The sequence below is a fragment of the Octopus bimaculoides genome, chromosome Z, assembly GCF_046866305.1.
Source record: "Octopus bimaculoides isolate indiv1 chromosome Z, ASM4686630v1, whole genome shotgun sequence".
In the NCBI taxonomy this organism is placed as follows: Eukaryota; Metazoa; Mollusca; class Cephalopoda; order Octopoda; family Octopodidae; genus Octopus; species Octopus bimaculoides.
In genome coordinates, this window is record NC_142944.1 from 29,975,383 (window position 1) to 30,001,742 (window position 26,360).

Genomic DNA, 26,360 nt, shown 5'->3' on the forward strand with positions numbered 1-26,360 from the left:
GACGCTAAATCGTCAAACCACTTAGGATTATCACCTTTATAGTACACAACGTGCTGAAATCGAGGGAGTAAGCTCACAGAAATTCATAAAATAGATAGCCTCGGATTGATCAATTTCTGGATTAGTCCAATAACTTTTTGTCATCAGTAAGACACACTTAAGGAAATAAATGAGATATACATACCGACATACCTGTGGGTATGTATAAATATCTCATTTATTTTCCTAAGTATGCCTTGTTGATGAGGAAAAATTATTGGACTAATCCAGAAATTGATCAATCCAAGGCTATCTATTTTATGAATTCTGTGAGCCTACTCCCTCGATTTCAACACGTTGTGTATAATAAAGGTGATAATCTTCAGTGGTTTGACGATTTAGCGTCTATTTTCAGCATGCTCTTAATGATAATTGTATTTTATATTATTATAAATCTCTATATATGAATTCACCTGAATAGGTTTATATTATATACTGGTCACTGTTAAAATCATTAACGATTTTATCCTTTATTTTTATTTACATAATTATATATATATATATATATATATATATATATATATATATATATATATATATATATATATATATATATATATATATATATATATATATATATATATATATATATATATATATATATATATATATATATATATATATATATATATATATATATATATATATGCATATATATATGAGTGTCTGTGTGGTAAGAATCTTGCTTCCCAACCACATGGTTCTGGGTTCATCAACCTGCGTCACCTCCGCAAGTTTCATGTTTGGGTCACACATCAATTGATGAGGCTAACTTCAGCTAACGGTTTCACAACTGCGATTCGTTGCAGAAACGTGAAGAAAGCGATTTAAAAAATTTTTTTTTTTTTTTTAAGAGAATGGTGACAGGCTACGAAAAACAGGTCGTCTATAACAATGTGAAACGCAAACAAAAATGGCTCGAGCGCGGCGCACCACCACAAACAATCTCCAAAGCAAGGACTTCAACCGAAGAAGTGGTTATATTTTTAATTTGTTGATAATGGAAGAGTATTGTCTTTTACGAGCTTCTTCCAATAGACAGAACCATAAATCGGATCATTACTGTGATCAACTGGATAAATTAAATAATTTGAAACGTTCAGTACTTTTTAATCGTAAGGGTATTGTCATTGATCACGAAAATACCAGACCGCGAACTTCTATGCAGACGCAGTAGAAGTTATTGAAGCTTGGCTGGGAAGCTTTGGTGCACTTTCCATATTCTCCAGATCTTGCGCCTCCAAATTTCCACCTGTTTCGGTCACTTCAGAATTCATTGAGTGGACAGACGTTTAATCTGAAGAGGTTGTAAAATTTCACCCGGCGGCGGCGGCAGCACCAGTAGCAGTTGTTGTTGTTGTTGTAACAGCTGCAGCAGAAAAAACGCAGAGAAGACACAGCAAGTCTGTGAAATTAATGGTTGTAACCTGTTTGGGAAAGCCCATTCCACCCTACCCTCCTCTATGTTTATGGTGCTCGCTATAGTTTCTTTCAGGATATTAACCTGGTACCATCTCCATAGCGATGGTGCATGTAAGATAAGATTGCCATTTTTTTAGTGTGTGCGTGTATGTGTATGAAACAACTTCATAATTAAGAGTTAAATAAATATTTTTTAAATGCGCGACAAATTGTAATTAAGCCAAGAAAAATTCGCATGGGAATTATCAAGGCGGTTAATTTACAGAAATAGACAACTGTCTGTATCAGGTTATATACCAGGTGTTTGTTAACAGTTTGGTATGTATACAGCAACTGTATAAAGTAAATGTCTCGTATTCGGAGAAAAAACAGCAAGAAAATGTTCATAGTTTTGTTTAATTAGATGCGTAAACTCACAGTACAAATTTGTTCAATAAGGAACAGAGGCGGAAGCGGAAACGGAAGTTGGCTTGTGGTAAGAAAGAGTGACGACAGCAAAGTAGAAAATGGAATGAAAGAGTAAAATTGGTCTTTTAGGAACTGCGTGTGGGGGGATGGGGGTGCGCGTGTGATAGAGAGGGGGCGAAAGAAAATATTTGTAAAAAAACAAGAGTGAGGAATGAGAAAGTGTATTAGAATGAGAATAAGTGGCGGGAAGAAAGAGCATATGGAGGGGGAAATGTTATCGTTTGTTTAGCCCTGATAAAGAGCTCCTATAGTATCTTGGCCTCAGGGAGATTAACTCCTGACAAAGTGAAACACTGGGGTTGATGTAATTGACTAGTCCCCTCCCCTCAAATTTCAGGCTTTGTGCCTATAGTAGAAAGGATTTTTTTATCACGTGCTTTCACTGCACTACCGAGCGCAGCTCTCTGTGCCTTGGGTATGTGCTGTGGTTTCTTGTGATCCTCTTACTTTCATTGCATTGAAAGTGTTTTACGTAGGATGTGTGCAGTGCTTAGTAGTGCTATTTTCTGTATATTATATATATATACTTGTAAGTCCTGGTGTTTTTGTTATGAATTTGTTTAAATATTTTTATCATACCTAATGATAGGAATTATTTGTTTTTAGACTCTACATTCGAGTTACCTCTATTTCCAGAACTTTATTATTATTATTATTATTATTATTATTATTATTATTATTATTATTATTATTATTATTATTATTATTATTATTAAGGCGGTGAGCTGGCAGTACCAGTGAAACACTGGAGTCGATGTAATTGACTAGTCCACTCACCACAAACAAATTATTATCATCATCCTCATCATCCTCATCATCATCATTTAAAGACAAAAAGGTTGCAATTTTTGTTTTAACTATTTTGTTACATTTTTATATCTATATTTTTATTTCTCTTCTGTTCATTTTCTTGAATTTTTCCATTTTATTCTTTTCCAAATTTATCTTTCCTCATTTCCATAGGTATTCTTGGTTTATTTATACATCATGTCGTTGATTATACTGCTCTACTTCCACGTTCATCTACTGCGCGGTATGAAGAATACTTACTTCGAAAAGAATCTTCGCATTACCATTCGAAGAAGCCAGGATAACCTTCACAAATGCAACCAGACTGAACCAATCAGCGAGGACAATGAGGAACAGGTTCTGTCTGATCACATCACTAACAAGAGTTGCAGTCCTGATGAGATGTCTACCTCCTCACAGACTACATCACAAAGCCACCTGGAATTGCCGACCGAAGGAACTGCAGCCCATGTTGGTGAAGGCATCAACTTTTATCTACGACTTGGATGTCTCGGTAAACTTAACTTTTGAATTTATTTTTTTAACTTATTTGGCCCCGGCATGACTATAGCCTCTGACTGAAACCGATAAGACAATAATAAAATAATTTCCTTTAATTTTTTTTAATTCCCTCCCTTTCCTTCACACTTTTCTTCTTAAATCTGTCCCGATTCAAATCAGTTCTGATTGAATAGACTTGTGATCAAAAGCGTTCTGGTCGAGACCATCCTGCCTTTTTAGGTGGGTGTGGAAGTGTATTAGCCAATGTTTCCTTTCCTTATTTAAAACAGCTAGGTATGATCTGAGGGAAATTTGACTACTTCTCCTAGCAGGTCAAGTGACCACCAAGAGACTATTGTTTGTTCGATGCTAGGATGTTATTGTTGTTGAGTTTTAGCCCAGGTCAGTCCTGGTTGAGTAGATCTATGATTAAAGACATTCCGGCACTAGTTGAGCACCTGGGTCGATGTAACCAACTTACCACTTCTCCTGAACTTGCTAGTCCGGTGCAAAAATTTGAAATTTGCCTTGAATGCTTATATTACCATTTTAAGGCAATATAATGCGATTTGAGATAGTTCTAATGGCTGTCTGTAGCTGCGTGTCAAGTAAAATATAGTGCTGTACCTGGTCCAAAAAGAAACAAAATCCGAAAAACTGAGTTGATAGAATTGGAAAAGCATCTGGCTAAAATACTTTATAGCCCTTGCTTCTGTTCTTTTACTTTATATTATATTTTCGAACTATTGTTGTACACAAAGAGACATATTACATATCTTTTATGTTTCACGTTAGGTACTAAGGAAAATGTTTCCCGATGCACACAGAGAAACTCTTTACGTCTTGTGTTTCACATTACACGCTCAAAAAAATGCTTTGTATCACATACAACATGCCCCCCCCCCCCAAGAATCACTGAACCCTGCACCCGTAATTGGCAAAATTCAATTTATTTGACTTGATACCCCTTCCTTTACCGCAGTAAGTCTCAAACAGTAAACTGCCGAAGAACACTGCGTTACACTGGGTATACCCAGATGCGTCACATATGTGTGTGTGTGTGTGTGTGTGTGTGTGTGTGTGTGTGTGTGTGTGTGTGTGTGTGTGTGTGTGTGTGTGTATTTAATTTGATGCTTTAGAAATTATATCTATGCTAGTAATTGAACATCTTAAAAATAGGTGATAGCCGTAGCCTTGTTACAAATGGACATGAAAGTCTGATCAACGAAACAAGATTGTTCGTCGCCTTTGAGTTGTTGAAAGCGAGAGCGATAAATTGAGAGCTGGTAAGTTCAAAGTTAACAGCCTTTTTTGAAGATGAAATACATCAGAACATGTTTCCAAATGTAAAGATAGATCTTTGTGGCGAGGGCAAGATTGAAAGATTTCGAAAGAAAGAAATCACTGAGATAATTTGAAAATTTTCGAAAGAAGGATAAAGCTGAGAGCAATGTTCCAGGATAATGATAGAGATATTATCAGGGTAGGTGGTTTAGATGCAAAGATTTAGATGTAAAATGAACAACCAAAGTAAAAGTTCGGCTTATGGAGCGATATTGTTTGAAGAGTGATTCTTTAATTCTTTTACAAATCGACCCCAGGACTTCTTCTTTTATAAGCCTGGTACTTATTATATCGGTCTTTATGCCGAACCGCTAAGCTACGGGGACATAAACACACCAAACATCGGTTTCCAAGCGATGGTGGGGGGACAAACAGACACACAAATACATGTGTGTGTGTGTGTGTGTGTGTACGATGAGCTTCTTTCAGTTTCCGTCTACTAAATCCACTCACAAGGCTTTGGTCGGTCCGAGGCTATAATAGAAGACAGTTGCCCAAGGTGCCACACAGTGGGGACTGAACCCGGAACCATGTGGTTGGGAAGCAAGCTTCTTACCACGCTGTGTGGTAAGAAGCTTGCTTCTGTTCTATGTAATTGTCAAAAACAATCCTGTTCTATGCAATTGTCAAAAACACGTTTTGGCAAGAGACCAAATGGATTGACGTTTGGGAAGCGGGAAGCATTGCAGGCTGTTTGATGTATGAAGGTATATTTTGATTTTCAGCTAGTCATCCTGCAAGTGTTGCAGGTGGTGGATAAAAACCAACATTCAGTAGGTGGGTCCTTTTCATCCGTATGTGGGAGGTAAAGTTTGTTTGTCGCTCATCTGCAGAGAAGCTACTTGAGAGTCGCTTGAGAAATTTGAAGTTATGAACATGAAGGATCTGAAATGACATACTTTTGAGGGTGGTTTAAGACACCTGCTCGTCTGGGTCAGGGTCTGAAATGCATTTGCTGCCAGGGATAGTTAGTATAAAACTAATGAAGTCATATGTGAGTGTACGTATGTATGCACGCGTATACATCCATTTGTTGTTTACACCACCTGTGTTCGTCTGTTGTTTTTTCCGTAAATTCTCCCATATATATATATATATATAAACATATATGGCGAAAGATAGAGAGAGAGGGTGGGAGAGAAAGAAATAGGTAGATAGATAGACAAATATGTATATAATATATACATGCATGTATGTATGTATCTACTTAAATGTATTATGAATGTGTGTGTCTATATATATATATATACACACCTCCATGACAGGACCAATATTTGGTAATGAGGATGTATGCAGTTCATCACAAAAAAAAACATCAAAATCCCAGCTGCACGTGTAAAGTGCAATCTAGCACACAACATACTTGACTCTGAGGAAGCTAGAAACTATAAGCGGACGTACACATTAGTTGAATTAGAAAGTTTCCTGTTCGAAAATTGTTAGAGCAGTCATTAAATTTCACTTATTTTTATATAATTTATCTATTTATTTGCTTACATATATATATGTGTGTGTGTCAGTATCACATACATATATACATACATACATATGTGTATATGATCTGCACGTGTTTTCGACAAAATATTTACTCTTCTGGTCTTACGTGTTTGTACAAACATTGTGCATATTTATAGGCTTGTGTACACACACATACACACACACACACACACATGTGGATGGATGGATGGATAAATAAGTATTGAAAGCATGACTATATTCTAGTTTTATCTTTTTTATTGAAGTTTTTCCTTATATTTTCGTTTTTAACAGTAAAGTTCCTGAATCGATCCTCAACGTTTCTAGATTTTCACAGTCCTACCTTTACATCAAACCATGCACTAACATTAATAATACGCTACAAATTTACTAAAATCAAAAAACCGCCGTGTCAATAGCAAGCTACAAGCAGATAGCATGATTTGTAGATTTGATTGTAAAATTGCAAGTTATAAAGTTCATGACTGTAACTGTTACTTTGATTATACAAGTACAACACTTTTCCATGGGCTCACTATGCACTTACAATAAGGAGAAATTGCTAAACAACGTAAAACAAAATGAAATAGGAAAACATTAGTAAGCAACACACTCATATCATATAGATTGTTAATGACCCATAACTCAGCATAATATCTCCCCTTACTCATCTCTTGAATAAGATTAGACCATAACTGTTTCGAAATTCTTCCGTTATGATTTTTTTCTTTTTAGAATATTTTTCTGTAATATTATATAAAAATCTACATCAGCGCGTGTGGTGTCAACATCCATAGAATTGCAAATCACCTTTGCATGTGCATTTCTATGCTCGCGCATGCATATGTATGTGTGTAATAAATATATTATGTGTATCTGTTTAGAACATTATAGATATTTTGGTAGAACATTACTCAAGACTTATAGACAAAAGGACTGTTTGCATAAAAATAAATTGCTGTAAAAAGCGGAGAGCGGTTTGCAGGAAGTTTGTGCTTACACGGTAGAGTCTCACATATGCAATATATTGTAAATTGAACATTTTTGATCAACTTGAAATTTCTTTTGGATAGGGGGATTTAATTTTTTTTAAATATATAAGCAAGGGAAATAACTCCATTAAGATCAGTTGATCGAAACTTTTGCATAAAATAATGATACATTTTGGTGTGGATCTGATCTTTAAAGCTATCTGGTGAAAGAACAGGCCAGGTTTTTTTTAGACCTTTTCAGTTACAAAATGTGTGCTCAGAAATTGGCGATGGATTGTATGATGTGGGTTCATGTTACTAAAATCTGAAATTGTGTGTCCTCAAATTACTACATAGAAAAAGAAATATTTTGCAAAGGAAAACATTCACACGCGCATGTACGCAAACACACACACACACACACACATACCACCACCACCGCCGCCGCCGCCACCACCCTCACCTCCACCACCACCACCACCACACCACATCACACATTCATACACACATACACACGCACACACATAGACACACATCAGTGAACCGCATACACATACCTAGCCGCATCGTACACACATTTTTGTACATACATTTCCAACACATACATATACTACATATATACACTATATAGATAAACATACAAACATTCACACAATTTCATAACATACCATCTCTGATTGAACCATATATCAGTTACCTACCTTGTTTTACCACCCACCTTGTACTGCCCCTCGCGTTCCCTCTGCTATCCCATCATCCCACCAACTGGCCACCCTCCACCTCATTCATCAATGTAGAATGAAGTGAAAGGATTTTCATTTTATCGTAAAATTTCAGGCATGCCCTCTGACCTGAAAGATCAAAACATTTCACATGTGGTATGCACTACTGACAAACTTTTTGACGTACTTGTAGATATGCATGCGTATGTGTGCGTAAGTAATTGCGAGTACGTGTGTGTGTGTGTGTGTGTGTGTGTGTGTGTGTGTGTGTGTGTGTGTGTGTGTGTGTGTGTGCGTGTCCGTGTGAGTGTGTGCGTGTATATATATATATATTTATGTGTCTGTGTGTATGTGTGCGTCTATGTGTATATCAATGAAATATGTGAGGGTGCGTCCGTGCATATGGAAATCTCACATGTGGTGTTAGTGTGTCTGTATCTAAATCTAATCATATATGTATTCCAGGTTCATCCTAGCTTAAATTTTAAAATAAATTTTAATAAACTTGAAAGGTCAGTTCCAAAATTTTTCTTTCTTTGATGATGATGATAATAATAATAATAATAATAATAATAATAATAATAATAATAATAATAATAATAATAACAATAGTGATGAAGACCTGCTACAGTATACCGCGAAAGGTATGGGTGTAAATGCAGACGAAATGATGGGCAAGGAAGAGTTTAACCAAAGAGCTGAGAAGAGAAAAGAAGACCATCTTAAAATAAGAATGCATGGACAGTTCGAAAGGAGTACACAGAACGTTGAGGATAATACAGCACCGTAGGCATGGCTTGAGCGAGGTGATTTGAAGCGTACCACCGAAAGCCTGATCATTGCTGCACAAGATCAGGCTCTCGCTACAACTTGTATGAGCATGTACCAAGTAAAGTTATGCAGGAGGGAGGATAGAAAAGTAACGATACTCTGGGACTTTGATTTTCAGACGGATCGTGTAATCGAATACCGTCGCTGGATATTGTCATATTGAATAAGAGAGACAAATACTGTTAGATCATTGATGGAGCCATACCAAATGACGAATGTTGTGAGTAAAGAGGTTGAAAAAATCACCAAGTACTCCGAATTGAAAGCGGAAATGGCAAGACTGTATGGAATGCGAGAGGATAATGTAAAAGCGATACCAGTGGTGATCGGAGCGTTGGGCTCAATCCCATTGAAACTTCAAGACTTCTTAAAGGCAACTGGAAATCCCATGCCAAATTGATGTCTTGCAAAAGGCGATCTTATTGGGCACAGCACACACCTTAAGGAAAGTATCTGTCTAAGGTCCTTGTTGTGATTTAACAGATGACTAAATATTTCGGTGCATTTTTACCTACACTGTGTTACGAAGGAATAATAATAGTAATAATAACGTAATATGAATAAAATGTCAAATGTTTTGACGCGTAACTTTTGGCCCACCTTGTACATGAATGTGTGTATGCGTATGTATGCATGTATGTATATATGTATATATATGCATGTATGTATGTATGTATGTATGTATGTATGTATGTGTGTGTGTGTGTGTGTATGTATGTATGTAGGTATGTGTATACATGATATATATACATAAGGGTGTCAACAATATCTATATATATATATATGTAGTGAAACCACCTCTCTCACGGTTATTTATTTACAAATGCGAACGTAGCAGGTAACATCTCTTTCCCGCCTTGGACTCGGCTGTTGTCCATCACCTGACTGACTCTTATTTGCGCGGCAATTGTTTCCAGTCCTGTTCGCGCCAGGGTGCAAACCGACCAATCGTGGCCATCTAATAAGGTCACGTGAGAGAGTGTTTTTCTGATGCTTTCTGGAGTCTATCTGTACCTATAAATAGCCTGCTTTATACGCGCCAGTTTGTCGCGGCTTCAGATCTTCTAAGATCTGGTCGTTGACCACACGTAACACCAACCAGCCAGTTTCCAGCGACGACATCAACACCATCGTTCAACTGTTTACTACAAGCTTCGTCCCCAGCGTCAACACATTACGTACACAAGCTACCAACAGCAACCGTAGCTTCTCAACCCTGTTTGTATGAATTGTTCACCACGAAATAACAGCCAGAACTCAAAAGACCATCTGTATCAAGTAGCCCGGCCCGGCATAGAAGCCTCAACTGCACGACATGTGACTTAGCTCTGCCTCAACGCCTCAACCTCTTATATACAGACTTTCAAATCTACTGTGTACCTTAACTGAGAACTGATATTTTCTTATCCATGTTACAGACTCTTATCTATACTCTGTATCTCTTGCATTCACATACATATATTTGTATACACACTCTTTGTTTACATGACGGCCTGTCTTATATTGTGTTTTATTATGTCGCATTCACACACACACAGACATACAATTTAATGCTCTAATAAATCTTACTGTTATACATCTTTATCGGTTGAGTCAACCTCTTTTCCTTACTGGCATTTACTAGTTCACTTATGTTATAGTATTATAACATATTATCATATATTTTTGTGTCGACCGTGCGACGCGTTAAAAGGAGCCTGTTTCCATTCGTCACCATTTCTCCTTTGGTTCGCACGGTCGTCTACATATATTATATATATATATATATATATATTATATATATTTATATATATGTAAGCATGTATGTATATATACACGTACACACACATACACACACATACACATATATTCTTGAGAATTATAAATTATTAAGGTGGCTATTTGCAATTCAGAACCGATAAGCATCAAGTACAGTTACTAGCACCTTCCGTCACTTTAGTGACAACTGTACGTGTTGCCTATAGATTACATATATTCTTGCATATTTATAATTTTCCTTCATTTGATTATTTCTTTTTCTTCTCTTTCTTTTGCAGCATTCAGTCTTGGAAGTGTCGCCCTAGATGGTTTCCATATTGCAACTTACTTTGAGACAGAGGCAACCGCCACCTGTGAGAGCCCGATATTCCCTCTTGTTTACGTTATGCACTTGCTATTCGTTTTTGTGCAAACCTTCTTCGTGTTCAAAAACCACAAGGTAAGAAACAATCACCAAAACGAACAGAAATAAGAGGTATAATAAGATGGTTTTGTCAGACTATCGCCATTTACTGTCTACTGCATAGTGTTTTTAACTATTTAATTAATCTATATTGAAATTGTCTCCCCTTGCCATTCTTCACTTGAAACAAGTCATTCGGATAATTTGTTTCTCCGCAATTTAGATGTGATCTATATAATAAAAACTTATTGGTTCACTGTATCTATGTCAGTGCTTACTTTACTCTGAAGAGGTACTGGTGTCCTAAACATGACATTTCATAGTAATTTTAAATGATCGTTTGAAGCGTTAAGCTAATACCGCATTCCACGTACTTTATTCATCTTCTGTAGGGTTTTTCAACTGTTTATAATTTTACGTTATACATACATGCATACTTACAGACAGACAGACATATATATATACACATAGAAAGACACACATACATATATGCACATACCTATATACTTAACATACATGCGTACATAAACAAACTGGTAAATTACATGAATAGTCATCTAAATAACTGGTTCTGGTCAGAAGAAAATAGCAGGAGAAACAACATTTAAATTTTAAATAATTTTTAAACTGTTGGAACGTAGGGAGCAGGAAATCTACGTTATATATGTATATGTTTATGTGATGTATGTGTGCACGCGTGTGTACATATGCGAGTCTGTGCGCGCGTTGATATACTTCATACTATAATGCGGCGAACTGACAGTCGTTAGCACACCGGGTAAAATGCTTAGTGACATTTCGTCCATCTTTGCGTCCTGGATTCAAATTCCACTTTGCCTTTTATCCTTTCTGAATCGATAAAATAAGTACCAGTTGAACTCTGAGATCGTTGTCCCTTCATCCTTCAGGTGCCACACATGGCTGGTCAAAGGATCCCGGAGAGACGATACGCCATGGCTTTGCTAAGCTATATGTGGCGCCTGAAGAACGAAGGGACTCCACACGTAATCTCATGGAAGATCCTAGAAACGGGAGCAAGCTGCGCATAGCTGAACGGGCGCGAATATTAATGAACTCCCTTGACCCGGGGAAAATCTTAAGTTCCAGAACGGAAGTCTTCGGACCCCGCTTACACTTCAGGAGATTACTGTAGTCTTGGGATCCACAAGCCGACCGGTTCAATTACAGGTAGCGGTCTAAAGTAGACAATCCCTTGCACTTAACCCTTCTTTTCCCTCTACACTTTGAAGAAAGATTATAGGCCACCGGCCATTAGGGTCTGAAGAGACGCTTTAATGCTAAGCCCTTTATGTATGTGAAACCCTGGGTAACCCCATAGACCGGCCATAACTATCTTCATCTAATTACTATATGTATGTATGTATATATATATATATATATATATATATATATATATATATATATATATATATATGTATACATATATATGTATATATATATAGACCAAAGTACAGATAAGGATATAAACCTCTCTTGGTTTGTATATATATATATATATATATATATATATATATATACACACACACAGAATAAGGATTCATTGTATCTATTATCCCTTAATGAGGTTTATAAACTTTACTTAAATATATATATATATATACATATATTTCGTGTGCAAGATTCTTGATGTGGATACGTGTGTTGAAAGAAATACAATTAAACCTTGAGAGAGGCATTATGCCGGTAATAAACACACGCACTGGTTCAGTCCTTTATTAATTTGCATAGTTTTTTGTTAAATTATTTCATTGCACTCTTGCAATCTCTTCAGTAACTTGTCTCTCCACTTCCATTTATTTTGAATGTATGATCTGGCGTTGTTTTGGCGTTGTTTCGAAACTGTTCGGTATGAGCATGTGAGTGTGTGCAAGCTCGTATGTGTGCACGCTCATATGTGTGCACACACTTATGTGTTCGTGCTTATATCGACGCACATACTTACATATAAGCACGATCACATAAGTGCGTGCACACATATGAGCGTGCACACATACGAGCTTGCACACACTCACATGCTCATACCGAACAGTTTCGAAACAACGCCAAAACAACGCCAGATCATACATTCAAAATAAATGGAAGTGGAGAGACAAGTTACTGAAGAGATTGCAAGAGTGCAATGAAATAATTTAACAAAAAACTATATAAATTAATAAAGGACTGAACCAGTGCGTGTGTTTATTACCGGCATAATGCCTCTCCCAAGGTTTAATTATATACATACATACATACATACATACATACATACATACATACATACATATATATATATATATATATGTGTGTGTGTGTGTGTGTGCAATATATATATACACGCACACACATAGTTTGGGGGTTTAGGTGGTCTAAACGATTAGGTACGCTAGGTAAGTACTGTAACGGATTACTGGGGCTCCAAAATTATAGCCGAAACGGTAGTTATGGACCCATTGCAGATCTCCGATGCAGCGGATATATAATTGTTAAATAGGAGAGCAAACATTAAGTTAAAGCAAACATCTTAAGTTGTACTGAGACTTACAGCTGTTTCTGGGATATCCCCGAGTATGGGATATTCCTCATCAGAGACAAATAAGAGAAAAAAAGGGAAAATGAGAATAGTATATATTAATAAGATGACGACAGACAGGAATGGAGTAAAAGAATAAGATGGAAAGAAATAAGATCCATAAGCGTAAGTCCTTAGGAATCCTGCGTATATATCTGCGTATACATACACACACACACACACACACACACACACACATACATATATATATATATATATATATATATATATATATATATATATATATATACATATATACATATATATACGAAGGCGGTGTAATTCTGGTTAATACAGCAAGGGAGACGACTCCGAATTCCAAATTAATTAAACAGTGATAGCACTACTTTCAAGGTAACATATTAAAGTTCTAGGACTCCTCCCCTTTAAACTTAATTCAGAGGACATTTTTAGATTGATTATAACGAACAAGACAAAAATAAAGATAAAATAGACTTCATGCGTGTTAAGTATGGCTGGGATTTGCCTTGAATTTACTTATCACACTGTCTAGGAGATATGAAATGACATATTTCCAAAACATATATACATTTACTCATACATACATTGATTAATATATGTGTGTATGTGTGTGTGTGTGTGTGTACATACACGCGCGCACACACACACACACACATATATGGCGTAATATGGTCTAAGGTATCGCTACTGAAAGATTACAAGATAGTAAGATAGATTTTCGGGTGGGGGGGGGCGTTATCACTGCCAGACCCGTTTCAGATTTGTTCGCGTAAACAGCTTTTACCAAAAATAGTTCAGTCAAGCATTCAGAGTGTATCATTGTGATAAGATGGACTAAGAGGATATCTAAAAATGATAAGATAGGCTCTGCAAATTGTTCTAGATAAAAAGAAGTAAAAGAAATGACGGGGGCGAGGAAGTTGCATGTGTAAGATTTAATATATTATTCATGTCTGTGTGAGAGAGGTGGGAGAGGTCCATCTGGCCCCTGTTGAAGGCAGTGATAGAGCAGATGCAAAAGCAATGATAACAAATGTAGAGAATATGAGGAGGACGGTGATGACGAATGTGTGTGGGCTGTCAGAGGTACTAAAGAGAAAGTGATGCAGATGAAGATAGTAAGTAAGATAGAGTTAGTGTTAGTGCTGGTGAGAGTGTCGTTGTTTTTGTTGGTCATAGTGGTATTGGTGAGAATGATCGAACTGGAGATGGTATCGATAAAGACGAAAATGATGTTGCCTGTGACGTGTAAGGATATTTCTACATGGCGGTTGACTGTAGAGTAATGCTGGTTGTGTTGACGAGTTGCTGCTGCTGCTGTTGTTGTTGTTGTTGGTGGTGGTGGTGGTGGTGGTAACTGTGGTCGTAGTGTTGGCGGTGGTCATGGTGACCGTGATGGTAGTTGTGGTCGTGGTGTTGGTAGTGGTTGTGGTGGTAGTGATCGTGAAGATGGTGGTGGGTAGTGCTAGATTAATGCTTGTATTAATGATTGTGTTAAGAAGGTCAACCTTCGAGTCTGCATGCATGCATACTTACATACGTGCATATATACAGACAGACAGACAGACAGACGAACTGACAGCCAGACAGACGACGTACATATGGTGTGTACCTACAGTACAGATATATATAGTGAGAGATATGACAGAGAGACTGACAGACAGACAGATAGATAGACAGATAAGATAGATAGACAGATAAGATAGATAGATAGATAGATAGATAGATAGATAGATAGATAGATAGATAGATAGATAGATAGATAGATAAGATAGATAGACAGATAAGATAGATAGATAGATAGATAGATAGATAAGATAGATAGACAGATAAGATAGATAGATAGATAGATAGATAGATAGATAGATAGATAGATAGATAGATAGATAGATGGATGGATGGATACATGTGTTGACACACATGTATGCATATTTACACAGGCGTATGAGTATACGTATATGTATGTATGTATGTATGTATGTATGTAAATGTTTGTATGTTGGTATGTATCATATGTATGCAAACACGAGCACCAGTATGCTAAGCATCTGATAGTTAAAAGATGAAGCATTTTCTTCTCTGGAATGCGGTCAGGAAAGACGATACATTATATACAATATACATTTAATAAATGACTCTCATAACTGTCTCCAAACTGACGTCGCGAACATCTAAAGACGGCTCCAAACTGTGTTGTTTAGTAATTCACTTCTTTAAGTTCACTAAACCCAGCGCCATACTATATGATTCACTGTTTTACTATTATAAGCTCACTAAAACTAGATACAGACTGGTTGATCTACTGCCTGAGTTCCTATGGGATCATTAAAGAGGTCACTAAAGGAGAACCAATCAGATCTATTTGTCCGCTATAATCAAACGAGATATATCGTGCTTCTGCATGGTAGCTCGATCTGCGAGAAAGCGCAACCAAATCTCTCTCTCTCTCTCTCTCTCTCTCTCTAACCATGCTTGGCTGACCGGAATGGTGACGAACTCATTTGGCTAATGTCATTCTAGCTAGATACTAGGTATACAACATTTGAATATTAGCTAGGATGGTCATCGTTGAAATAACTTTGATCATTTGATCATGTCCGCTTGATGAGGTGACCGTCTCAGATGGATTGGGATATTGGCAACAATAACAACAACAGGACTAACCTGCTGTTAAACAACAATAAAGCACCCTACCTTTTTTTATATTCAATCCTTCTCTCTCTCTCTTTCTCTCTCTCTGTCTTTCTTTCTTTCTCACTCTCGCTCCCCTTCCATCAGGAGCTGACACCCCTTTACTGCCGTGGTTACTTGGGCACAGTATTCACAGTATTTGACTATTTGGCCGACAAACCTTTCTCGCAGTTAGTTCATCTTTCACTTTTCCATTTCGTTATATGTTGTCCATTGAGTCAACTATTTGTCTCTAACTGTCATAAGTGCTTGCCATACAAAATTGCTTTGGTCACGAGAGATCCTCTACGTGGTCAGTAACCTGCAAGAAATAACGTCCAAATTTCCCTCAAATGAACCGACACTTTGGATCATATGCAACATATCAGAGAAGGACAAGAGGATGGCTGTATAGTGTTATTTGAAAGACATTTGATTTCTGTTTGTAGCAGGCCGATTCACAATATAGAGGCCTTTCGATGTTCTAAGAGGTAAGCCACACGCAGCATGTCTAACGATCCTATTACAAGCTCTTTAACTGGATTGTGCGGCGCGTTCATTAATTTAAAAGAAAACAGGAAGTTTGTTAGAGGACATTTGTCTGCTACATTGCGTAAAATAGTTTCTTATTGAAAACACAAGGCCAGTAATTTTGAAGAGAAGAGGTAAGCTTGTATCACTGACACCAGTACTTGCTGGTACTTTATTTATCAAGTCCAAACGATGAAAGGCAGAGTTGACCTCGGTGAGATTTGAACTTGGAACACAAAAACTAAGAGCAAAGAAATATTGGCGCAAGCGTGACCATATGGTGAGAAGTTTGCTTCCTAACCACATGGATTCGGGTTCAGTCCCACTGCGTGGCACCTTGAGCAAGTGTTTTCTGCTATATCCTCGGGCCGACCAAAGCCTTGTGAGTGGATTTGGTAGAAACTGAAAGAAACCAGTCGTGTGTGTGTGTGTGTGTGTGTGTGCGTGCGTGTGGGTGTGTGTGCGTGTGGGTGTGCGTGCGTGCGTGCGTGCGTGTGTGTGTGTGTGTGTGTCTGCTGCCTAACAGCAGGTGTTGGAATGGTGTTCGAATGTTTACGCTCCCGTAGGCTAGCGGTTCGGCCAGAGACCGATAGAATAAGTACCAAGATTGGACAATTAAAGACTAAATCTTGGGATCGATTCATTTGACTAAAAATTCTTAAAGGTAGTGCCCCAGCATGACTGCAGTCTAATGATTGAAACCAGTAAAAGATGAATATCACAAGGAATTTTATCCGACGCCTTAAACAATTCTGCCAACTCACCAGTTTTGTTATATTAAGTAAAAACAAAAAACCTTTATTAGAGATATCAAAGTTTGGAGAGGGCAAGTTGCAGGGGCAGTAGCGAAATATCTTCATGTAATACAACGCATGATAGGGTTTGTCTAAGGATATGGGCAGTACTTGTCAGCATAATTTTTTGCCTTTCTCTGAGACATGGTTCTCCTGGGATCTTATCTAGATGTTTCTGACATCCCTTTCTTGTCATACCAAGAGCACCCACAATAACAGGAACAGTTCTCGCTTTAAGATGCCACATCTTTTGTATTTCAAGTTCCAGGTGCTTATATTTACTTACATCTTTTAGTTTATAAGTATTTTCTTGTCTATTTTTAATGACTATGTCTGATCAGTTAGCCTGGATCGTTCCGTCGGTGTTGACTAGAAAATCCCAGAGGAGAGTGACATTTTTACCTTCAGCGACTGGCTCAGGATGATGTTCATACTAGTAAGCAGGAGTGCTGATTTTGGGGTCTAAGGGAGCTTATCTAAAACAATTCGTCTAAAATACAATTGATTTAAATGCAATTTGTCTAAAACACAATCTGACTAAAAAGTAAAATTGTTTATTTCTGATGAATTCGTATTTTTTATTCATAATTTATAATTCTTTGGGTTTATAACTAGTTGTTAACTATTTATAAAAACATTAGGATTATTTTAATTCGAAATGCATAAAAAACAAAAGATAGCATTTACTTAAAAGGAAAGGTTGTGTGTTATACCACGAACGTAATCAATAATATTTTGTGGATCAAAATTTTGAACAAGATTTTTTATTCATTTTGCAGTATCTCGACAGCGCTTCTTTGGAGATTCTGGATCCATTCCAGCAATATACTGCTCAATCCGAATCTTGCTTAGACTTCGCTCTCTTTGTAAAAAGTTGACAAATTTCCAGATGTTGGGGTGATGAGACCCAACTTGGGTTTTGAATGCTCGATGCCACCCTTCGACAGAGTTATTTGTTCTGGGCAAATCAAGAACTCTTAAATACATATTCCACATATTTGGTAGTTGAGAGGTGGGCCTCTTTTAATCCATGTAAGGTATATAACTGGTGAAATAATAAAGGGACTGTTTTAAATGTGCCGTCTGCATACCAGTGACTGCTTAGTGATAAACACTAAAAGTTACGCCTTATCGCAAATATCACAATACGCTTTTCAACAGGTCCTGAGTTATAAAGCAGATATTGATCATCTTATCTTTAAAAGATTTCGTAAGTTCAGATGGGAAAACTATTTCACGGCAAGTTGATGGTAGGGCCGGTCCAGTAAGGGTTTGTTGCCTTATATATCTTATTGTTCTCTTAATATTTTGCATTTTTGTTAGTTTTGAGGCAACAGCTTGATCGCCATCATCGAAAACACTAGATACAACTGAATCTCGTGTTGACTTAGCCAGTTGATGTATTTTTTTAAATAGCTTCTTTCGCTGTAATTTCAACGGCATCCAATATATGATTATGGTCGTTGGAAAATTTTACAATTTCATCCTTTACAGTAATTATGCGAGCACGGCATTTTGTTTTCGGATATTTTTCGCACCTCCAATAATCACGTTCGCCATTTTCACCATTCTTGTAGTATGTATGTCCATTATCAATCAATGATCGTTTTCTGATTCAGTAAATTCAGTAGGCATCTTTGGATATGGGTCTTTTCACTGTGAATAATTCCAAATAAGAATTTTTGTTTTTTAGAAAACAACTAGTTTTTTTTTTTCTAGATTTATTCCACATTATCGCAAACAACTATTTCTACTCCATAGCATGAGTAAACAACTATTCCTTTCCACTTCCTACGAATTCATAAAAAAAAGAAACAATTTTTATTTTTAGTTAAATTGTTTCAGGGTTAATACTGTTTTAGACAAATTGTTTTAGATGAATTGCATTTAGATCAATTGTATTTTAGACGAATTGTTTTAGACAAACTCGTTGGATATCCTGATTTTGAAGTGTTTACATATTTTCCAATGTCCTACCCTATCATGGCGACTTTTGGATTCGTTTGGTGTCAGCACAGGACATCCCGAGCCGAGATGGGCTATTGTTTCATCAAATTTATCGCAGAATCTGGATTTAGAGTCAGAATCGTTTTAAAGAACGTCAGCCTGGTAGTTTTTGGTAAGTAAGTTTTGATCTTGTGCCGCCAATATGAAACCTTCAGTCTCTGCTTTCAATCTTGAGATTGGTCTACATCAGCATTTCAGTTTCAAAGTATATACTGTCCCTGCAGAGGTTTCTGGCTCCACCACTCCTCAATTTGTTTCTGCCCGTTCTTTTTTGCAGTCTGCTTGATCCGTTTTGCTTTTTGCGTGACAGTGGTTTCAGGTTCTTCATCTAATTCCGAGTTTCCTTGCGAATTTGCAAGCTTCCTTGACAATAGAATGTGATTTTTTTATGCTTTCGTGTTTGCACACAAGCTGCAGCATCCAGTCCTCTTTTCTAGATAAATACTTGTTCATTCCTGTTGTGGAGGTCTTCCCCCATTACTTCTAGGTAGGCACAGACAATCAACGTCTGCTTTTGGGTGGTGCATGTTCTTAGATGTTAGTAGTTTTCTTGTCTTCCTGTCCAGGCGTTGGAGTTCTGTAAGATTCCAATTAATATTAAAAATGTATTTGACTTCGATACGATTTTCAGAGTCGAGTTCAGTTTTTAGTACGAGTCGTATTCTTCTGTAATATTCCTTTCGTATTTTTTCCTTCATAGTAGTATGTTGTATACCGTCCCCTTCGTTTATCCACAGGTATTTATAGCTTCCTTGTTGGTCAAGCTCCTTGATGGTAGTGTCGGTACTTAATTTAATGGAAGTTGTTTGCTTGAGATGTCTTCTTACAAAAGTTCCTTTAGCACACTTGTCAAGGCCAAAATCCATCCCGATGCCATTGTTGAACTCTTTAGCTCTTCATCATTTCTAGCAAATAGCTTCAGATCGTCCATATAAAACAGATGATTTACTATAATATACATTTTGAACCCATACCTGATGTTACTCAGTTCGTTTGAGAGTAGGTTGTCATGCAAAAGTGTAATGGAGAGAGGGAGTCACCTTGAAAGATCCCTCATTTGATGTTGATGTTGTTAGATTGGCTCATCCTATTACTATGGTTCAGAAGGAGACGTGTGTTCCATTTGAGCATGCTACTTTGTAAGAATTTGTAAATGACTGGAGAGATCTTATATATTTCAAGGGCTTTGAGGAGTCAATTATGTGGGACACTATCAAATGCTTTCCTGTAGTCTATCCATGCCATTCTCAGGTTCTTGTTACTCCAGCAATTCTCTACAATCGTTTTATTTATGAGTTATTGATCTTTGCATCTATAAGAATTCCTTTTACAACCTTTTTGAGCTTGTGGAAGGATAAAGTTCTGTTCCAGGAAAGCGTATATTCTTTCAGTTAGTATGGATGTGAGGATCTTGTAGGTGGTATTATCATCATCATCATAATCATCATCATCATCATCATCATCATCATCATCATCATCATCATCATCATCATCATCATCATTATTATTATTATTATTATTGAGTGAGAGAGCAGTGCATGCCATCAAAGTGACACTGGGGTAAAATATACGAAGCCCAGTATACCCATCATGACTATCCTTCTGATAGGGGTAAACCAGGTACATGCATCACAACCATATGTGCGTGACATGGTGATCACATATTCAGATAAATAGCGGGGCCCAGTTAGAATTTTCTTCAGGTTGAGTGGCCCATCCTACTCAAAAGGTCCCTGAATAAGGATTATTTAAGGCTGTTGAACGAAACACCCATGTTTCCAAAGGTGAATTATCCAAAACCCAAAGAATTCCTCTCAACGCATGGCTATGATGCTACTCCACTACTCCTGCTCATGATCAGAGATGCACATATCGTCAGCCACTAAGGGACATTCTCAACTGGTTAAGGTCAAACAACTTACAAGCAAATCTGTGGTGTTAAGCAGAATATTTGCTGTAGCCCATCTTTTATACCAAGACAAAACAATGTACATGATAACACTTCCAATTAGTAAAGATCAGAAGCTATGAGATCCACTGCCTGGTACTGCATCAGGACTTTTATTATTATTATTGTTGTTGTTGTTGTTGTTGTTGTCGTCATCATCATGTTCTTTATTTATTTTTGTTTTGTTTTTTGTTATAGTTGGTGATTAATAAAAGCAAAGCTTTGGTTCGTTTTGGCCTGATGCATCTTCTGGCAACAAATCTTTGCGTTTGGTCTTCTACAGCCATAGCAGAAACTGCGAAAGACTACAAGCAGCAGACCTATTTCAAGAGTGTTGCACACCAACAACAGCAACAGGCATCAGGTGAGATACCAGGATGTTCTTTTTCACGCCATTCGTTAACTGTCTAATTAGGTGTGTGTGAACTTGTTTTATTATTGAAAAAAAATGGACAGTTTGGAGCTTCTGGGGTTTCTGGTATAATATACTAATAGATGATATATTTAGATTCGCAGTTAAGGCAAACGTCTAATTATCCGGTTTAAAATGAGTGACAAAATGTTATTTATAGATAATTAGATATCCTGTTAGATAAAAGTGGAAGACACGTTACAAAACCAGTCAGGTCCGCCCTTTTTAAGAGAATCAAAATTCTTTAAGATTATTCTTTACATTAAATGTGTGTGTGTTAATTAAGAGATATGTATTATATATATATGTACATACATACACATATATGTGTGTGTGTGTATGTATATATATATATATATATATATATATATATATATAGATATATAGATATATATATATATAGATATATATATATATATATATATATATATATATATATATATATATATATATATATATATATATATATATATATATATATATATATATATAAATGACGTTGACCACTAACGTGGAGCTGAATAGCCCGTCGTTGCCGGACAATTTTTACAACAGAATGTCTTATATGAATTTTTGCTTATTCCATGTAAAACTATACCCTCCTCGACTGATAGGCTTCTTCATCAGACAGATTTGTGCAATTTTTCGCAAATAAACTTCCTTGAGGATTTTTTTTTTTTTTTAATTTATTAAATTATTTACGTGTCCGTTCGACCGTTTCACTTGACTTTATTCATTAAAACTTATTAAAACTTCAGAAGTTCTTACAACTTTGGTTGTTGTAATGTTTTGTTTTCGTTTGTTTAATAAAAATTTCTCCACGTAATGATTTTGCTTTCATTTGGTGATAGACAGCTATTATGCACAAAATGCCAGCTTCTAAATCCTGTTTTCTGATTAGGTAAAATAGATTAAACTTTAAACTTCAGTAACATTTTTCTGCAATTTTTCTGGAACAAATAAATAACAAAATCGGATTTAACATGGAAAATTATTTCAATATACCAAACTTGAAAATTTTGACGTAATTTTAAAAGTTCACAATATATGACAGCAACAGAGAATACCCTACAAAAATAGAGAGACAGACAGCTATAGGACGCCCACACACACACACACAAACGTAAACACAGGTAATCTCGAGTTTTAAACGGTGTATAGTAGACATACATATGTGTATATGTATGTACATATGTATGTACATACGTATACATATGTATGTATTTGTGTGTATGTGCCTGTGTGCGAGTTTCTTTGCGATGGACAGGAGAAAAGACATTCGCATAAACCTTGAGTTTAACTATAGTCCGTCCATAGCACTTACTCAGCATTACCTGACACCTTTGGATTTTCTTGACACCATTACCTCTCATAACCTATATATATATATAATGTGTGTGTGTGTGTGTGTGTGTGTGTGTGTGTGTGTGTGTGTGTAAGGGGGGAAGAGAGATTATAATAAATACATGTATTATAGTTATTAAAATAAATACATGTATATGTTTTTTCACGTCTAACATAATTTTGTTCCTGGGAAGCACAACATAAATATATACACACAGCATCATACAGAAAGGAAATTGTTCGAAATATACTAGTTTATGTACACTCGTAGTTGACGTAAAACAAACATACATTCACGTTCAATCACTGGAAAAGTTCATTCGAACTAGTGGGATTTTGCTTGGTAAGATCGAAATTAACATCTGCCGTGCAAAATAATCATTCTACGACATAACCAGCTGCCGTCTCTGGCCATTAGCCAAAAGTTGTTCAGTTACAAATTATGACGAATGTAATTGTTCTTTATTTCCTGGTTAAGAATATCATTAATAATATTTCATGCATCATTCATACGCCATGTAATTTTCCTTTTATTATAGCTTACTATTCAAAAGAATGGTTCATAGTTCACTAGCCTTTATTTTTCTTTCTTTGTTTCTTTTTTTTGTGGATGTGGACAACAAATAATTTCTGGACATTAATGTCTTCGAGTGCTAGACTAGATAGTGCCAGTTTCTAGGTTCCCATGGCGTATAAGTAACCGAGACCACAACATTCCCCTTGAGCAATACGCCAGTCCGTTGTAGAGTTACTCACTTAGAGTTGAACTGGAGCAACATGGAATTAAATATTTTTGCACTACTTGGTCCAGGAATCGAAACACTCTAACCATTAGGCCACGCACCTTTACCAGCAAATAGTGTGTAGAAATTATTATTTATTGCTCAATATAGAGTAAAATTTTGAATCTTGTTAATTGAGTGACCTGTACTTATCTCTATAAATCTTCAACGTCAAACACCGCGTAAACTGAAAATTAAAAATTGAAATTCTATATCATTGTTTCTTCCTTTTATCTCTCCCTTTCATCTGTATACGCCCGTTTTGCTATCTGTATACCTTGCTGATACAACTTAAGGTTAATATGTATAGTATTAGTGAATGTAAATCAAAGTTAAGTTTTTCAAAGGTGTGTATAAAATCATAAGTGCGCTGGAAAAATAAAATAATAATTTCAATAATGTGTGCATAAACAAGATCCATTGATATTCGATAACGATGTTGAACCAAAAACTCGAAAAGTTCCTTGATCTCAGAAAATGACTATTAGTTACTGACTGGATGAAATCGATGTCAGAAAGAAATGTTATCATGGGTTGTGCCGCTGAAGAAAGTTGTACTGTTACGTTTCACACTCTTATGTTATTCTTTGAGTGTTATTCTGCTTTATATGTGTGTATGTATTTTTATTTATTTATCTATTTATGTTTGTTTTTGTTTTTTGCAGCTGCCACTGTTAAACCGCTGATCAACGCAACCAAGAGTTGTTTTGAGGACGTCACGCTCGCAAGAGTTGCTTCTCCTTACTTGTTTCCCTGTACCATAATGTATAGCCTGATAGCGTCGGGTATTATCCACCGAATGTACCTTTACGTTGGTGTAAAAGTCAAGCAAAAGTGGCCAAGCCATATGTCTCTGACAAGTTCTCAGCCACAGAGCACTGCTTCCATGGATTGTGAGAAAGCTAACCGCGGCCTTTTCCTCGGTCTCTTGATCGGTGTCATAACACTGATAGCAATTGCAACATTCTTCGTCTTTGAAGTTCGTATCTCAGATTCTGTAACGGCCATTAAAGTGTTTTTCATTACTGAAATTGCTCTGCTGCTGATTACATCTGTTGGAGTTGTGCTCGGCTACCTTCGTTTGTCGGCACTCAAGTTCAGAGGAAGCCATATGATCTCTCTCGATTCTATCTTGCTTATCATTGCATTGTCCGGCGCTTACGTCTACTTGTTCTTAGTCCTCATATCTTCTGCTACCGGACTGGAGGAGTTCGGCGTCGTGGCTATCCTATCACTCATCTGTATCAGCATGGAACTTGTGCAGCTTAGCTTGCAGGCTGTCTTCCTGTTGGACGGTCTCTGTCGCAGTATCAAGTACGAAGAACAGCAAACGCGAAAACCTGGACGGGCCGTTGTAACCTTCCTGTTGGTCTGCAACTTGGCACTTTGGGCAGTCAGCAGCTTTGAGGTGAAGAAAACCATGGTGATTCCTCTACACGAAAATTTCTATGGTCTGCTGGCTTGGAATATAATTATTCACCTGTGTCTTCCACTTCTCATTTTCATACGCTTCCACTCAGTGATATGTCTGTCAGAGATCTGGTACGACGCTTACCAAAAGGACAAAGACAGCTAAATAGTCACCAGGTTGGGGTGAGTGAAGCGGTGGCGTTGAGGTGATGTGGTAAACAGCAGAAGAAGGCGAGGAACTCTATGCAGTAACATGAACATAATGTTTTATTTATGTGTGCGCATATGTGTGTGCAAAACAGAAATATATATATTCACACACGTATATTTATATAAGTGTGAGCATTGAATAAGGGCAATGTATGTATATATTTATACATACATACATAACTGCACATACACATACAGAAGCAATACATAAGCGTATACCTACATACACCAAAAATCTATTTATACAGGAAGGAAATACACCACAATCCAGAGAACAAAAGAACTCAATGTAAGGAAAAAGAGTAATATAATAAAATTTATTTCATGCTGGAACTTCCAAATTGTGACTCTGCATTTCACGTTTTACTGATTCTCAATTAGTACGAGAATTTAATTAAACTACATTATATCTACAAACAAAATTTTAAAAAAGCGAAGACGTTATATATGCAATGCCTGTTAACAATACAAACTCTTTTGATTTGTTTGGTGTGTGTGTGTGTATGTGTGTTACATGTGCGCATACACACACACACACACACACACGCACCTACACACACACACACACACACACACACACACACATTAGAAGTCCTGTCTGACATTCATCTGCCGGGCATTTTATTTTAAAATAAGCGAACAAAAATACTTATTTGTGACCCTAAGAAACAAAAAGTGCATGTAACAAGAATTGGGTAATTTACTTTGCATATTGCTGAAAAATTAACAAAACGTGACACTTAACGATGCAATTTTTGAGGTTCTTGCTTAAATTATAAATATCTAAAACAAAATAGTAACAACAATAGATGGGAAGAGTATAAAGTTGTGGAAGAAGGCACACCAGGAAATATGATCCAACATCACTTTGTTTGAAAAGTTTAGAAAGTAGTAGTAGTAGTAGTAGTAGTAGTAGTAGTAGTAGCAGCAGCAGCAGCAGCAGCAGCAGCAGTAGTAGTAGCGGCAGCAGCAGCAGT

The 26,360-nt window shown here is 36.7% G+C and overlaps 1 protein-coding gene across 1 annotated transcript in view; it reads left to right on the top strand.

Moving 5' to 3' along the window:
• Positions 1–25,805, top strand: part of LOC106879488 (proton channel OtopLc) — a 149,418-nt gene extending 123,613 nt beyond the window's left edge. The window contains exons 4-7 of the mRNA XM_089365022.1: positions 2,893–3,232; positions 10,600–10,760; positions 21,424–21,589; positions 24,429–25,805. Coding sequence (XP_089221148.1) covers positions 2,893–3,232; positions 10,600–10,760; positions 21,424–21,589; positions 24,429–25,339 — 1,578 coding nt within the window. The 3' untranslated portion in view covers positions 25,340–25,805. The remainder of the gene's footprint in view (positions 1–2,892; positions 3,233–10,599; positions 10,761–21,423; positions 21,590–24,428) is intronic.
• The last annotated feature ends 555 nt before the right edge of the window (positions 25,806–26,360 follow it).